Here is a 14,521-nt window from a genome sequence, read left to right as displayed (position 1 = left end):
TGGCCACCTCCTTTTTTCTCCTTAATTATTCGGAGACCACGAAGACAATTGTGCTTTCTACGGAATCGGGAAAGCCAATGAAATTTCGAGGCGAGATTTGGGATATCAGTTTTACAAATCGCGCAGAATTGGGAATATTTATAGCAAATTCATGATATAGCAATGCGCACAATCAAGTTACGGCACGATTGGTTTATAATGCATATGTTGGGATTTCATAATCTTGGGGTTTCAAAGCTGCTCTTGGCGCGCACATGTCGTCAACGAACGACGGACACGCGGCGAAACGATTGAATGGGTGGGAGAAGCGGAGACAACGTCACAGTTTGAACCGAGGCGTGGAAGGCGGATGTGTACGGCGGCGGCGGCGGCGGTGGGCGGACCAACTCGCCGTCCGACGTCAAAGCAGGCGGCAAAGGAAGAGATGGCTGGAGGAAGCAAGGTTCCTCGTCCATTTCCGCCTTGTAGTGCTCCATGGGGTTGTGCATGACTGTAGCTTGAGGAGTGTAGCAGAGGGTTGTAGCTGCTTCATACAGCACGTCCACCTTGACGAGACATTTCGCGACGTGAAACTCGATGGCCTGGCACATGGCCGCGGCGTTCTTGGTCTGCAGCACGAATTCGCCCACTTTGGAGCAACTTGAGTCCATAAAGCAGCTCAAGAACAGTGACGCCTGCGGTTGCAGCACCAGCGACCATCTATATATATATATATATACTTCGAAGTATGTATACATATATATAGACACGATGGTCCTACTTGTGAATGTCGGTGTAATACCAGTCCATTTTCGAGTTGGCGTCGTCGCCCCCACTGGTGGTGGCGCTGGTCAGACGCACGCCGTCGCTGGCAATCGTCAGCGTGGCGTTCCCGAGGCTGCAGCCCCCAGTGGGGGGGTCGTTCACCCCATTCTGCACCACCACCTTGACATCGCAGGACAAGGGCGCGTCCGGCACCAGCGCCGCGGCGCGATCGACAAACACGCCCAAGATCTACACACAAAATGCCCCCCCCCGTGTCACAGATTGTAGTTGCCCTATTGAGAAGACGTTAACGTACGTGCAGCCACGTGGCATGGTCTGATTCGTCGGACGCACAGAAGCTCCATGTGCGATACAGTGTGACGATGTCAAACGCAAACGGCGGCGCGTCCGGAAGCGCCGACTGCGGGCGGATGCACAGCACGGACGCGAGGTCGATCCGCTTGGATGACGCCTCGGCCTTCCTTATTGGGCTCGTGTCAGTCGACCAAGAAGACTCGGTGTAGCTCAACCACGCGCCCTATATATATATATATATGTATGTATATATATCAGCACCGCCTAGAATATATATATATGTGTATATATATTGGCAGTTGTGTTGGGTATTATTGAGCCATTTGATATTAGATATATACCAGGGGCGAGTCGTGCAGCATCGCGTGCTTCTTTTTCCACGATTGTGTCAAGTGAAAGCCTTCGCTGGCAGTCTTGGACAGAGGCCCTTGGTGCTTTAGCCACGAGAAGGTGGAGGACCGTCCTCCTGAAGTTATGTCGATTTTGAAGGGGGTGTTGGTGCTAGGGAACACCGGACGGCCGTAGATGGAAGCTGGAACTACCCCCAGGGAAGGAGATGACTGGATGACGGACGCTTCGGGTGCCGTGGAAGATGGAGGAGAAGGATGAGGAGCTAGTTGCTGGTTCATAAAGTACCACACGGCATGGCATAACACCTTGGAGTCTACACCAGGGTACGTAGCCGTGAATAATAGCGATTTGGCAAATGAATATACTAGGACTCGTTATTTATACCAGTGGTGGGAAACGTTATAGGAGGTGCAACGTCGCAAAGGTGAAAGTCCACCGCTGTTCCATCCGCCTACCATACATCACATACATGTCGAAGGATTTGGTCATTGCTTAGACCTAGAGTATTGGACATATGTACATTGGGGGCACAGGTTGCAATTGACGAGTAGAGGAGGATGCGCTCTGGAGCCCCCTCGTGGACGATCGATAGATGCATCTCGGTCAAGATCAGCTTGGAGGAGTAGTGGGAAAACGTCATGGTGCCATGTCGGATAAACTCGAGGCTCACGGCGTCCCGACACGGCGGCAGGGAGGACGACGGAGGTCGATCTGCCAAGAGAAGTTCGCGACGAAGGGACAGGGGTATCTTGGGGCGAAGATGGGGGGGCATGAGCGACGGACGCAGTTGTTGGAGGATGCGCGGCTGCTTGGAACCGGCAAACACGCCGACGTAGGTGGTCGCGGGCAGCTGCGGCAGCTTTGCCTCTGCCAGGGCCGCGGTCAAGCACGTTTCAAACTACCCTGACGAATTAAGTTGAGCAAACATGCACACATGAGGTCACGTACGTGGGACAGTGTCGACGCGAGAGTGACCAAGAGGAGATCGTCGGCGACATCGCGAAAGGTGACGCTTCCGTCGTGGTAGTTCCATTCGATACCGCGGATCTACGAAGGAATGAGCACGTCGTGTGTCGAGAAGTATCGACGAACGTCGGCAAAGACGAGGTCTCGCAGTGGTGCGGCGGTTGCGCCAGTCTTTTGCACCACGACGCGGTCAGGCAGCAACTCGACACCGACATCGTCGTCCTCTGCTGCCATGTGCGCGTGGAAAGAAGTGAAGGCTCCCGTGACGCTCTTGGACGACAACGATGCTTTGCGTGGCGACAATCGCTGCACCAGACTCTTCATGACGACCCCTGATGTGTCCCTTCGGGAGCAGAGCCTGGCCGTTACACCAGCTGGCATGGCCGTTTTCGTTTCAAGGTAAACCTAAAACGTGACGTTAATTGACGTTAATTGACGTTGGTCGAATAAAAAGGCCGTTTAACGAAATAAACGTGACGTTTTAATATTGAAGGAAGATTCCGTGGAAGACGACAGAAGTCGTGTCATTGCTGCCCATCAAAAAGATATTCTGTCATTTTCGAACGAGACACCAAGCCTGCACATTCGATGGCGACGCCGCCGCTGTTCCTGCCGCTCGTCGCGATGTGGCTGCTGGGCAACATGGTGCTCTTCTTCTGTTATCAAGTCGTCATCTTTCTTGCCTTCCGCGGATGGAGTCCATCGCTGTACCGGTCCTACATGTACGTGAGACTCATGACGGGACATCGCAGGTTGACCGAACCATGATGAATGTAGGGCCTCCGTTCAAACGGCATGGGTTGATGTGATTGCAAGTACATTTCCCCAAACCGACCTCGTCGTCACGTATGTCGGATGCAACATGCATCAACGTCAGGTCTCACCCTTCGCTTGTAGCGGCGATCTGCCCACGGATCCCACAAAACCCGCGATCATCCTGTGCAACCATCAAATTGATGCCGACTGGTGGTACCTCTGGGACCGTACGACGCCCCTACACCATATTATTGATGATATAATGCCCGTTCTCGAACTCTAGTCGCCCGACGACTTGACGGCGGCGGCAACCTCAAAATCTGCCTCAAGCAAGAGCTCAAGTACGTGCCCGTGTTCGGGTGGGGCCTCGACTTGCTCGAGTTTCTCTTTGTCAAGCGCAACATTGACCACGACCGACTGCACGTCAACCGTACGTTCCCATCATCATCACATCATCCTATACATGCTCCGTCACACATCCGCATTCTCCCTTAGAGCACATGGCGCGCTTTGTCCGGGAAAAGTTTCCTTTTTGGATGCTCGTGTTCCCCGAAGGCACGACGATCCACGCGGAGATGCTGGACAAATCGAACCGCTTCGCCCAACGCACTGGTCGCCCCCAGTTTTCGCGGCTGCTGCTGCCGCGGACGTCGGGGCTCCACACGATGCTCGCCGCGACCGCCGCGATCAAGCCAGACGTGTACGACCTGACGCTGGCGTACCCGTCGTACAGCGGCGAAGTGCCCACAGCGGCCATGGGGTACAGTCGGCACACGGACACGGGCGTGCCGAGCATGGCGGCCGTGCTGTGCGGTCGCGGACCAACTCGAGTGTCGATCCACGGGTCAAAGCATGCATTTGACGATGTATTTGGCAAAGAAGAAGCGTTTCTCGACAAGGCGTGGCAAACGAAGGAGAAATTGCTCGATCAATTTATCGCCAACCAGGTCAGATTTCACATGTTGTAGTGTCCTTTTCCCTAAATTTGGACTTGTGCGTCGCCAAATCTATCGGTTCTTTGTATGAAAAAAGTATGTAAAAGTTGACATGTGCATGGCAATCACAGCACTCACACTAATTGAAGTCGCACACTAATTGGATGTTGATCATAACCATCTGATTGGCTCAATATTCATTCTTCGGTATATTTGGTTGTGTCGACTATTTATTCATTCTCTTTATCACTCCAGTTTAGAATAAACTCCATATGTTGGCTCATTGTTGTTTGTGATAGGCATTTCCAACAATAGCCCAAGGCCGGGTGCTGCCATCAAAGGTAAAGAGAGTTAGATCCGTTTTTGGTGTTATATATATATATATATGGAATGAGGATATGAACTTGATGTGGTGTAGATGTCGTGGGCCAACATTGGGCAGTTGTGGGTGTCGGCCGTGGTGGCGTTGGCCGTGTCGCCGCTGGTGGCGTCCATGGCGGCATTATGTAGGTGAAGATATATGATGAGTATGGAACATGACGACTCCTCGTAGGGTATGCTGGCACGACGGCGTCGGATGTGTTGGCATGTACTTGGTCGTGTGTGGTTGGGTCGCCGTCAAAAGCAACAAAGTCGAGATAACACCACGGAAAAGCACCTTTAGGTCTTATATAGTAGTGTTGAAAAATACAAGGGTCGTGTATATATTAAATAGGAGTAAAATGTCCAATGGCGACGTCAGGACGTGATGTACGAAGCAAATTTGGCGCGGCAGATCGGACACGCGTCAATTTCAGCCAGACACGTGGCGCAAATGCACTTGTGGCGGCATGGCAGCACGATCGCCGTCGTCGGGTCTTCCAGGCAGATGCTGCACTCGACAAACTCGTCCGCGCCGTAAATGTCCTATATATATATATATATATTATTAATAGAATAACTAGAACACTACTTTTGACGAACAGGAATATATCTATCAGACACATAACTATACAACTACTTTTTCGACAGGAACATGCATATTGATATATATGTATATATATATATATCAGAAACAAAACTATAAAACTACTTTTGACACGAAAATGGAATATATATATATCAGACATATAACTATAGAACTCTTTGAGATGAATACTATGGTCGTATATATATATATATATATCGGAAACACAACTATATAACTTGTTGGACACGAACATGCATGTACTGTACATACATGGGCCACGAGCACGTTGTTACTAGAGGTCGAGCGATGATAATACATGCGCTGTTTGATGGAAGATGAGGCCAAGTCGAGTACGAACAAGGCGGTGGTGACACCAACAGTAGCATGGTCATCATGAGAAGGTGAAGGATGCACGACCACTTGCACATGGGAATGGGCGGCGGTCTGGACGAGGACGACGGCGCCAGTGGAGGTCGAGGAAGGGCGGGGTAAGGTTGAGTTGGTGTAATGGAGGGTGGACGGAGTAGACGGAGGTTCTGCATGCAAGATCAACCTAATAATACCACAACATATATACACTATCAACATGTCGGAATGCAGATGTACAGTACGGGTCCGTTCGGAGTTGGCAGGGAAGAAGGCGGCGTAGCTCGCCATTGTCCAAATCCAATAGACTGGAGGAAGGATGATGGAGCATGTTCGTGGAAGTAGATGGCGGGGACGATGACGAACCAGACGTGTCTTGCAGCGGCTGTTGGTCTCCGCCGTCGGTGGCGACAGACTGCGTCCACTTGCTCCAGAAGTTGCTCCAGAACGCCGACATCGATCGTGGAAAGTACATGCGCCGCTTCGAAGTGGAAACGAACCCGCGGGGCTGAGACAGAGTCGAGATGGCCGTCGCGATGTCCAGGTCCCATAATATTTGGACCGAGCAGGATGGGACTGTGGATTCAATGGCAATCGACAACGACTTGGTGTCGTCTGTGCCTGTAGATGGGAGAGAACATGAACACGAGGTATGCAAGTGGAGGATACCGGCTCCTGCTGCTGCGTATCGCACACTCTTGAGATCGAACGGGACGTGGAGCGTGTCCATGGCAACCTGTGTGATTTGGTCTTGCTGCCGAAGGAACTGCTGGAGATGTTCCATCGACATGGTTTCCAGGAGATCCAGGCTACATCGAGCGAAATGAGATCAAGACACGTACATGAAGGACCCCCCTACCTTGGACCCAGCTGTGGCACGTACGCAATCTACTCGCAGGTTCGAATCGTGATTCCACCAAGGTGCATGTGGTGAGTAGTCTGTACGTACGCGGTTCTTCTGCAACGCCATCTGCATCGCACGGAGTTGCCGGCTCAAGACCACGATGCGAACGGACCATAACACGAGGGCCAAGGTGAGAAAAAGGGAGAGCGTATTCTGAAGCTCCGCCTCGAGCGGCGGCGGTGACATCATGCAGCACCAATATGTATTTTGGGACAGTTGTAAAATAGTACTTGGAGTAAACCGTAGGTTTAATAGATTGGCCAATCAAACAACAACAACCTGTGCAATGGCGGCATTGATTGGTGTACTTTTTATTCCGGTTAGCCAATCAAATGAAAAGGAACCTCCAGAATCGTCTCTGATTGGATGATTTCAAACGAAGAGAGTCTTATTTCACACCGCCGTAGACGGTCTGGTCGTTTGCCCGGAGGGCGGCATGGACGCTCTGAATGTGCGCGGTTGTGGCTTGAAGCGCAACTTGGACACTCCAATGCTGCTTTGTCCGTCGCAGATCATCGTAGTCGCCGCGGTCGTGCTTCATGTATATGCTGCTGTCCCGTACGAACTGCCGCGTCCGCCGCAGCTCGTCGTCGACGATGTCCTGTTGCTGCTGCAGCTTACGCACGTACGCGGCGCGCTCAACGGGTGTCTGAAATGCCCATTGCTGGAAGCTTTGTGCCGCCACGAGGTACCTACGTCCGGTAGTGCGTTGATTCAGATCAATAGCGAACCTTCCTGTACCTTGCATGTTGTGGGGACGGAGCTGTCGCAAGCAGTGTGATGCTGTCCCCCGACGGCAACAAGAGCGAGCAGAACTTGGCTTGAGGGTCCATGGAGAGAATGGCGCGATCGCGGAACAAGACACGAACGCGGCCATCGCCGAACGCGCGGAAGAGACCCATCGGCGTGTGCTGTTCCTCGACAACTTGATGGGGAGCAAGCAGCAGGGGGGCGTCGGGATTGTCTGCAGGACTGGCTTCTGTCAGGACATCGCACCGCCGTTTAGCGCGAAGGCAAATGTCTGTGACATCGTAGAACAGTGTCACGTTGGGTTGGGGATGGAATGGCGGGTGGGACGGGATGGCGTCGACGGTGTAGCAATGGTCTTGGGCGCCTCGACGGTGGTGAAAGAAACCGCTGCGAGTGCACTCAATAGCCGAGTCGTCCACGTGCACATGGACCTACCATACTGAAATCAAGCTTATGACGTGGCACGACGACATCCTACACAAACGAGCTGCGATGGGAACGCCATAAACGTGGCCGTTCGAGTCCATTCCACTCGGCATAATCCGGATAAGAGGGTGCTGGATGTAGCGACGACCGCGCTGGCCTGGTTAGAAGGATACCGTCGGCATAATGAAAACACATCAGATGGGGACATTATGCATGTGGATGATGCAGAAGGTCGGAACATGGTCCAATTGGGGCGACTTGTGAAGGCCATGTTGGTGGGGAGGTGGGTCACGACGTAGCTCCCTGGCAGTTGACATGACGATACATTCGTGCTTGATGGCTCTTCTTCGCCCCCATGGTAGGCAAAGGACTGTCGGCCGTCGGAGATGGCGGCCGCGGCGTGCTGTAGAACCTGTGCCGAGTAAGCAAACGCTTTTGGAACGTTGTGGCGGGTGAAGCACTGCTCCACGCGGGTAAACAACCCGCGTCCGGCAAGATGCTGGTCGGAGCCGTGGTACTCGACCGGCGCAAGAAAGGACGCGTGGAAGAAGTGCGTCGACTGAGTCATGTACGTGACGCTGGCCATGCCGTCCAGAGACTGGAGGCGCAGTCCATCGGCGCATTCCATGCGGGATATGTGGAACGTACCGCAACGCCAGCGGGCGGAGATGGCGCCTTGTGGTCGACATGGATGACCGACTTGCCATTGCAGAGTCGACGCGAGCAGGTGATGCTGGTGCAGGTACAGTGGTCGATCGAGCGAGTATTTGTTGCGGAATGCCAGTACCGGACGGAGAAGTGGAATGTGCGCAGAGGGAGCAGACGCGCACGTGAAGCGCTGCACGGTCAACGACGTCGATAGAGTTTCCGACGATAGGTACGAGTAGCAGTGCCCGTCTGGCTCAAGGACAACACATGCTGTTAGTCGAATGGGTGAATTTGTGTGTTGCTTGGAGGAGCACGAGTCCGAAGCAATATGGAAGCCTCCGATCGTCGACCCATCCGCGAGGAGCAGCATGCATGTTGGTTGGCACATGGTTTTCGAAATGGTATTGCTCCTTATCCGGATCCCGATACTGCGATTCGAATAGAGTGATTTGATTGGCCATTCTATGTGGCAACATGACAACAAATCCAGGTATAGTATAAGTATAGTATACTTATACTAACTATACCTGGATTTGTTGTCATGTTGCAGGTTCGTGTAGTACTACTAGTATTTACTCCGTAATACTTGGAATAAGTACTACTCGACTTAGTACGTACCGGTAGTTAAAGTTACATCCAACCTTGAGGAATACTCGTACTGCAGGAAGGGAAGGGTCGCCATCGTTTACTTTTTCTGCGGAATCCTCGAGTGATGATGAAGTATTGTACTCCGGAGTATGCATAATTGAACTTCGACGTAACGTTGCTATAGTATAAGTACTACTAGTACTTCTATGTGGCAACATAGAATGGCCAATCAAATCACTCTAATCGAATCGCACTCCAGGTAGTAAGTACTACTAGTACTTACTACCTGGATTTGTTGTCATGTTGCCACATAGAATGGCCAATCAAATGTACTACTAGTCCTCACTACCTGGATTTGTTGTCATGTTGCCACATAGAATGGCCAATCAAATCACTTAGTAGTACTGTACAGTACCGTTTGTATAAATTTTACAGTTAACATTATTAATAATACTCCGGAGTCCTACGTACTGTAGTAGCAACGTTACGTCGAAGTTCAATTATGCATACTCCGGAGTACAATACTTCATCATCACTCGAGGATTCCGCAGAAAAAGTAAACGATGGCGACCCTTCCCTTCCTGCAGTACGAGTATTCCTCAAGGTTGGATGTAACTTTAACTACCGGTACGTACTACGTCGAGTAGTACTTATTCCAAGTATTACGGAGTAAATACTAGTAGTACTACACGAACCTGCATATTACACACGCAGCTTGCTTTGTCAAATTTACCAACATTCCGAGGGTCGCTCAAATTTGCCCGTGCATTGTCAAATTTACCTGCATTCCGAGGCGTCACAGTCAAGAAATGAAATAGCTACTTTATAGTCAACCAGTACAACCGTTTTGTCTATATTAAATCAAATCCCTGCTTCATCGTGCTTATAAGTTTGGATTATATGCCTCTTAGCCTTCGAACTTCATGTGACAACAACCTTTCTGCTATGAATTGTGTTTGAATATGAGGAAAATACCCTCGATTAAACGAATTACTCAAAGATCACACATCACGACTGCGTTGACACTTCATTTTCAAATTTGATGGTGACCATCAAGGAGAGTGCGTATCATGGGCTGCAGAGTCCACCCGTCGACGCCGACGTCAAGGCGGCGGTGGATGGACATCCGCGTGAGGCCGCAGGACTGTTCAGCGCGTCCACATTCGGATGGTGCAACGCGCTCATCGCGCTCGGGAACACGCGGCAGCTGGCGCCGACGGACATTTGGGGCCTTGAAGACAGCAACCGCGTGGGCCCTCTGCTTGACCGCTACCTACACGTGTACGAGACCAAGAACAAGGGTCTATTGAAAGCGTTCTTCTCCATCTACAAGTGGAAACTCGTAGCGATCGCCATCATGCAAGCCATCTCGACAGGTTGCACTTTGTTTGGACCGGCCTACGTGCTTCCCCAGGTGATTCTGTCGGCGGCGACCCAGGACTGGACGCGCGGCGTGCTTCTGGTCGTTGCGCTGTACGCAGTTCAAATGCTGTCGTCGTTCCTGGCGGTGCACATGAACTTTCTGAACGCCGTGATCGGCATCCAATTCACCGCGTGTCTGCGCTCAATGCTGTTTGAAAAGGCGATGAAACTGAGCCCCAAGTCGCGCAAAGCCAAGACCGCGGGGGACATCGCCAACTTGTTCTCTGTGGACGTCCTCAACGTCATGGCGCTGTCGACCAACCTCAACATGGCGTGGATCGTGCCTATCGAAGTAGGTGTGACACTGTATCTCATCCAGCGCCAAGTGGGATGGGCCATCTGGATCGGCTTCCTCGCACTGTTTGTGATCCTGTTGATCACGGGCGGCGTCGGCGCGTTCGCCGGCAAGGCGCAGCGCCTGATCTTATCCTCCAAGGATGACCGGATGAAAGTTATAAACGAGCTATTTGGAGCGATTCAAATCGTCAAGTTTAACGCATGGGAAGACAAACTCGCGCAGAAAGTCGCCGATTTGCGCGCCAAGGAGCTGGACGCGCTCTGGTTCCTCATGAAGACCATCCTCGTGCTGATCACAAGCATAAACACGACGCCAGTGCTCATCACGGTCGTGGTGTTTGCCACGTACTCGATCTGGATGGGCCAGCTCTTGACTGTATCAATCGTGTTTACCACTGTCGCCCTATTCACGAACCTCCAAGTAGCGTTCATTGCCATGCCCATGGTATTGGTGAGCACGATCCAAGCGCTCGTGTCTGTCCGCCGCATCGACGACGTCCTCGCCATGGAAGAGGTACATCTGGACAACATCCTCCATCCTCGTTTCCCCATGGATTGTGACCTCGCGATTCAAATCTCCAACGGATCGTTTGGGTGGGAGAAGGAATCCCCTCTGTTTACGAACCTCCAGTGGTCAGTCCGCCGAGGCGAGTTTGTCGTCGTGCATGGAGCTGTGGGCAGCGGCAAGTCGTCGCTGTGCTCCATCCTCCTTGGCGAAATGGACAAATATGACGGCGCGGTCGTCGTGGCTGGCCGCGTGGCTTACTTTGGCCAGCAATCGTGGATTCAAAATGCTTCGATTCGACACAATATTGTGTTTGGAAGGCCATACGATCGCGTTCGGTACCGCCACGTACTAGACGCGTGTGGCCTCTTGAACGATGTCGCAGGGTTTCCCGCCAAGGACCGGACCGAGATCGGGCTCAAGGGCGTCAACTTATCCGGAGGGCAGAAGGCGCGCGTGAGTCTGGCGCGGGCATGTTATGCGGATGCAGACGTTTACATCTTGGATGCGCCGCTGGCGGCCGTGGACGCGATCGTCGCCAATGAAATATTCACCAAGTGTTTCCAGACCTTGCTAAAACACAAGACCATCGTGCTTGTGACCCACAACCCTGACATTGTCGCATCTACCGCCATCGACCGATCCTTTCTGCTCCAAGATGGACACTTGATAGACACCACTCCTGCCAACCACGTCCGGAACCGTGTCGCAGACGAGTCGTCGTCCGTGGCGCCTCTGCGCGGCCGTCTGGGGATCGGGGGCACCGACGATGACAATCTCGACGTTGTTGTGGTGCGCCGGCCCCACAACCTGCTCGTGACTCCGTCCGCCCAGTCACCGTACGTGTTCGAGCATGCGGATCCGCTGTCCGTGTTCACGCCCGCGGGGGCGGACGAAGCCCCGCACGGACACGAGGAGGGGGGGGCGCTGACGGTGGACGAGGAGCGCGCGGTGGGGCGGGTCTCCAAGGCCGTCGTGTGGTCGTACATCCAAGCGATCGGCGGATGGCCATCCGTGGTGATCATGCTGCTGGCCACCGCCGCCACGGAAGCCATCCGATTGAACGCCGACGTGTGGCTCACGGGATGGACGAACCAGAGCAACTCGGCACTCCGGACATCTGCCGAGAAAGCCGACTCCAACTACAACTTGACTGTGTACTCGGCGCTCGTGCTCGCGACGTGTGCGGCGACTGTGGTGCAGTTTGGGGTCGTGCTCGGGTTTGGGTTGCGGGCGTCGCGGGTGCTATTTGAGCGGATGCTGGCGGGGCTCATAGCCGCCCCCATGCGTTTCTTCGATACAAATCCCATCGGCCGCATCCTCAATCGCTGCGGGGACGATGTGTTCCAGTGCGATATTGCGATTCCCATGTCCTTCGCGCCCATCTTGGCGTCAACGGCCACCGTGCTGGCGCGGCTAGGGCTCAGCCTCGCGGCAGTCCAGTGGATGGGGCTGCTCCTCCCCCCCCTAGTGTACATCTACGTCAAGCTCGGGGCGTACTTTATCCTGCCGCTGCGAGAGCTGAACCGGATCAAAAAGGTCACCATGTCGCCCCTCCTTACGCTTGTGAGCGAAGGCGTGGACGGCGCCGTCGTGATCCGGGCGTTCGGACTCAACTACCAGCGCCGATTCTACCGCCTCCATGACGTGGCAATCGAGGACTTCTCCGCCGCGGCCTTTGCGCTGGCATCCGTCAACCAATGGTTTGCGCTGCGTGTAGCCTGTGTGTCGAATTCGCTCGTGTTTGCGCTGCTCTTTGGCTGTGTGGTCATGTCCAAATCCATCTCTCCGGGCATCCTCGGGCTTGTGATTTCGTACGGGTTTACAATTCCAGGCAGTTTAGCACAGCTTGTCAACATGTGGGCTGGCCTGGAGACGGCGCTCATTGCTCCAGAACGTCTGCACGAATACGCGGCTTTGCCCAGCGAAGGACTCCGACACGTGGGAGACGTGCCCAACTGGCCATCCAACGGGCAACTCTCATATGACCAAGTGAGCTATCGGTACAAAGAGAACGACCCGCTGGTCCTCCGAAATGTATCGTTTCAAGTCCAAGGGGGGGAAAAGATTGGCATCGTGGGGCGCACGGGGGCTGGCAAGTCGAGCTTGATGATGTCGCTGTTCCGGATGAATGACGTGGCAGCGGGAGCGATCTCGATTGACGGCGTGGACATTTCGACCGTCGGGTTGCACCAACTGCGGTCTTCGCTGGCCATAATTCCGCAAAACCCGGTGCTCTTCAAAGGCTCCCTGCGCAACTACTTGGACCCGTTCGACGACTTTACCGACGACCAACTGTGGCGAGTGCTACAGAAGGTGCACCTCACCGACAGAATCGTCGTCTCAGATGCCAAACTCGAGCAAGATGTGGACGAAAACGGAGAAAACTTCAGCGTGGGCGAGCGGCAGATGCTGTGCATGTCCCGCGCGCTGCTGCACAACGCCAAGATCGTCGTGCTAGACGAAGCCACCGCCGCCATCGACCACGCGACAGACCAGGTGCTGCAAAAAGTCATCCGGGAAGAGTTTATGCACTCGACGGTGCTCACGATTGCCCATCGATTGGATACAGTGCTCGACTACAATCGCATCTTTGTGTTGGAGCAAGGAGAACTGGTCCAGTGCGACACCCCCGCCGCACTCGCCGCGCTAGGAAGCGGTATCTTCTTTGATATGATCACCGAAGGCGGGTACGCCGACCGCCTCCACCTGACCAAGTAACGTGCGTCATTTGGGCGTTTATTGGTGGATCAGTAACACAGTAAACCAACCAGATTCAATAATAATGGTCGCTTTGAACGAGGGAATTTTACAGGTTACAGTCACGAGGGAATTTTACAGGTTAGAGTTACGAGGGAATTTCACAGGTTACAGTTAAGTAAAAAAAGAAGGAATACTGGTAATAGTCTGGGAGGGGGAACGCATTCGAGGCAGGGAGAAATGTCGACGATTATTGGTCATGGCATAACCGGCCGGTAGAGCCGGCGCGAGAAGAGATAATTCTTTGGTCATTATATAAAAAATATACTTCGAAGTACAATACAGCTAATTTATTACTGGTAATTATTTACTAGTAGGTAGAATATATTACTAGTATAAAGCTGCCAAACGGCACCAGCAAGCCGTCAACCTGAGAGCGTGGGCTTGAGCTCTTCTACTGTTGGCTCTCGCGATGGTGGCCGCCAAGATGTTGTTGGCAAATGACCAGTGTACATTTTAAACATTGTTTGGTTTACTCAGCCTCATGATACTGTTCTGGCTTGCAACGTCATGGGGTACGGCCACTGTAGGCGTTTTGGAAAGTGTACTGGCTCATCAAGCCAACTCGTTTGTAGTTTTGCCACTGTACTGTATAGCTCGTGAGGCCGTGCTTCTTCCAGTAGGCGATGTCATCGGCAATAGACAATCTGGACATCGCCGGCTTCAAATACGCAGCCCCCCGAGCACCTTGTCCATGTTGTTTCCAGTCCGTAACATCGAATAGCGCCATTTGCTTGCATTGATTTTTTGCACCGATCTGGCCACAACTTGTGACTTTCGGAGCTCGAAAAAGCAAGTACGGCGCCCCCCCCGTGCATTCTGTTCATTCTCTTCAACGT

The 14,521-nt window shown here is 52.9% G+C and overlaps 5 protein-coding genes across 9 annotated transcripts; 2 read left to right on the top strand and 3 right to left on the bottom strand.

Moving 5' to 3' along the window:
- Nucleotides 1-118: 118 nt before the first annotated feature.
- Nucleotides 119-2,757, bottom strand: H257_14906 (the record flags this gene model as incomplete). 2 transcript variants are annotated; one of them, XM_009842828.1, is made up of 8 exons in its annotated part: nucleotides 119-699; nucleotides 761-993; nucleotides 1,061-1,282; nucleotides 1,401-1,723; nucleotides 1,795-1,861; nucleotides 1,931-2,308; nucleotides 2,359-2,457; nucleotides 2,503-2,757. In XM_009842828.1, the coding sequence occupies 8 exons, from the start codon at nucleotides 2,755-2,757 to the stop codon at nucleotides 261-263; spliced, it is 2,016 nt and encodes a 671-aa protein (XP_009841130.1). In that variant the 3' UTR covers nucleotides 119-260. The 2 variants fall into 2 exon arrangements, with proteins under 2 accessions (XP_009841130.1, XP_009841131.1); XM_009842829.1 differs by having other exon boundaries at nucleotides 119-993.
- A 171-nt stretch (nucleotides 2,758-2,928) lies between these two features.
- Nucleotides 2,929-4,878, top strand: H257_14905. Of its 2 annotated transcripts, XM_009842826.1 has the most exons (8): nucleotides 2,929-3,098; nucleotides 3,154-3,222; nucleotides 3,274-3,359; nucleotides 3,416-3,562; nucleotides 3,628-4,079; nucleotides 4,367-4,408; nucleotides 4,486-4,573; nucleotides 4,621-4,878. In XM_009842826.1, exons 1-8 carry the CDS (start codon nucleotides 2,965-2,967, stop codon nucleotides 4,707-4,709), a joined length of 1,107 nt encoding a protein of 368 aa, XP_009841128.1. In that variant the 5' UTR covers nucleotides 2,929-2,964; the 3' UTR covers nucleotides 4,710-4,878. The 2 variants fall into 2 exon arrangements, with proteins under 2 accessions (XP_009841128.1, XP_009841129.1); XM_009842827.1 differs by having other exon boundaries at nucleotides 3,628-4,408.
- H257_14904 lies at nucleotides 4,806-6,491 on the bottom strand (the record flags this gene model as incomplete). Of its 2 annotated transcripts, XM_009842824.1 has the most annotated exons (6): nucleotides 6,332-6,491; nucleotides 6,242-6,270; nucleotides 6,052-6,191; nucleotides 5,628-6,003; nucleotides 5,287-5,569; nucleotides 4,806-4,973 (listed from the first exon to the last, which is right to left on the bottom strand). In XM_009842824.1, the coding sequence occupies exons 1-6, from the start codon at nucleotides 6,473-6,475 to the stop codon at nucleotides 4,806-4,808; spliced, it is 1,140 nt and encodes a 379-aa protein (XP_009841126.1). In that variant the 5' UTR covers nucleotides 6,476-6,491. The 2 variants fall into 2 exon arrangements, with proteins under 2 accessions (XP_009841126.1, XP_009841127.1); XM_009842825.1 differs by lacking the exons at nucleotides 6,242-6,270; nucleotides 6,332-6,491 and having other exon boundaries at nucleotides 6,052-6,216.
- Nucleotides 6,492-6,573: 82 nt separating this feature from the next.
- On the bottom strand, nucleotides 6,574-8,498 carry H257_14903 (the record flags this gene model as incomplete). Of its 2 annotated transcripts, XM_009842822.1 has the most annotated exons (3): nucleotides 6,574-6,978; nucleotides 7,028-7,467; nucleotides 7,515-8,498. In XM_009842822.1, 3 exons carry the CDS (start codon nucleotides 8,496-8,498, stop codon nucleotides 6,675-6,677), a joined length of 1,728 nt encoding a protein of 575 aa, XP_009841124.1. In that variant the 3' UTR covers nucleotides 6,574-6,674. The 2 variants fall into 2 exon arrangements, with proteins under 2 accessions (XP_009841124.1, XP_009841125.1); XM_009842823.1 differs by having other exon boundaries at nucleotides 6,574-7,467.
- Nucleotides 8,499-9,740: 1,242 nt separating this feature from the next.
- Nucleotides 9,741-13,729, top strand: H257_14902 (hypothetical protein; the record flags this gene model as incomplete). The annotated part of the gene is made up of 1 exon (XM_009842821.1): nucleotides 9,741-13,729. One exon carries the CDS (start codon nucleotides 9,741-9,743, stop codon nucleotides 13,641-13,643), a length of 3,903 nt encoding a protein of 1,300 aa, XP_009841123.1. The 3' UTR covers nucleotides 13,644-13,729.
- Between the last annotated feature and the right edge of the window lie 792 nt (nucleotides 13,730-14,521).

Source organism: Aphanomyces astaci, assembly GCF_000520075.1.
Source record: "Aphanomyces astaci strain APO3 unplaced genomic scaffold supercont1.64, whole genome shotgun sequence".
NCBI lineage: Eukaryota > Oomycota > Saprolegniomycetes > Saprolegniales > Verrucalvaceae > Aphanomyces > Aphanomyces astaci.
This window is presented reverse-complemented; position numbering and strand designations above follow the sequence as displayed.

Coding starts and splice junctions, on each gene's coding strand:
- H257_14905 (XM_009842826.1), top strand. CDS start 2,965: ATGGCGACGCCGCCGCTGTTCCTGCCGCTCGTCGCGATGTGGCTGCTG. Junction 3,360..3,415: donor CTGGTGGTACCTCTGGGACC/GTACGACGCCCC, acceptor CTCGAACTCTAG/TCGCCCGACGACTTGACGGC. Junction 4,409..4,485: donor GCCGGGTGCTGCCATCAAAG/GTAAAGAGAGTT, acceptor GATGTGGTGTAG/ATGTCGTGGGCCAACATTGG.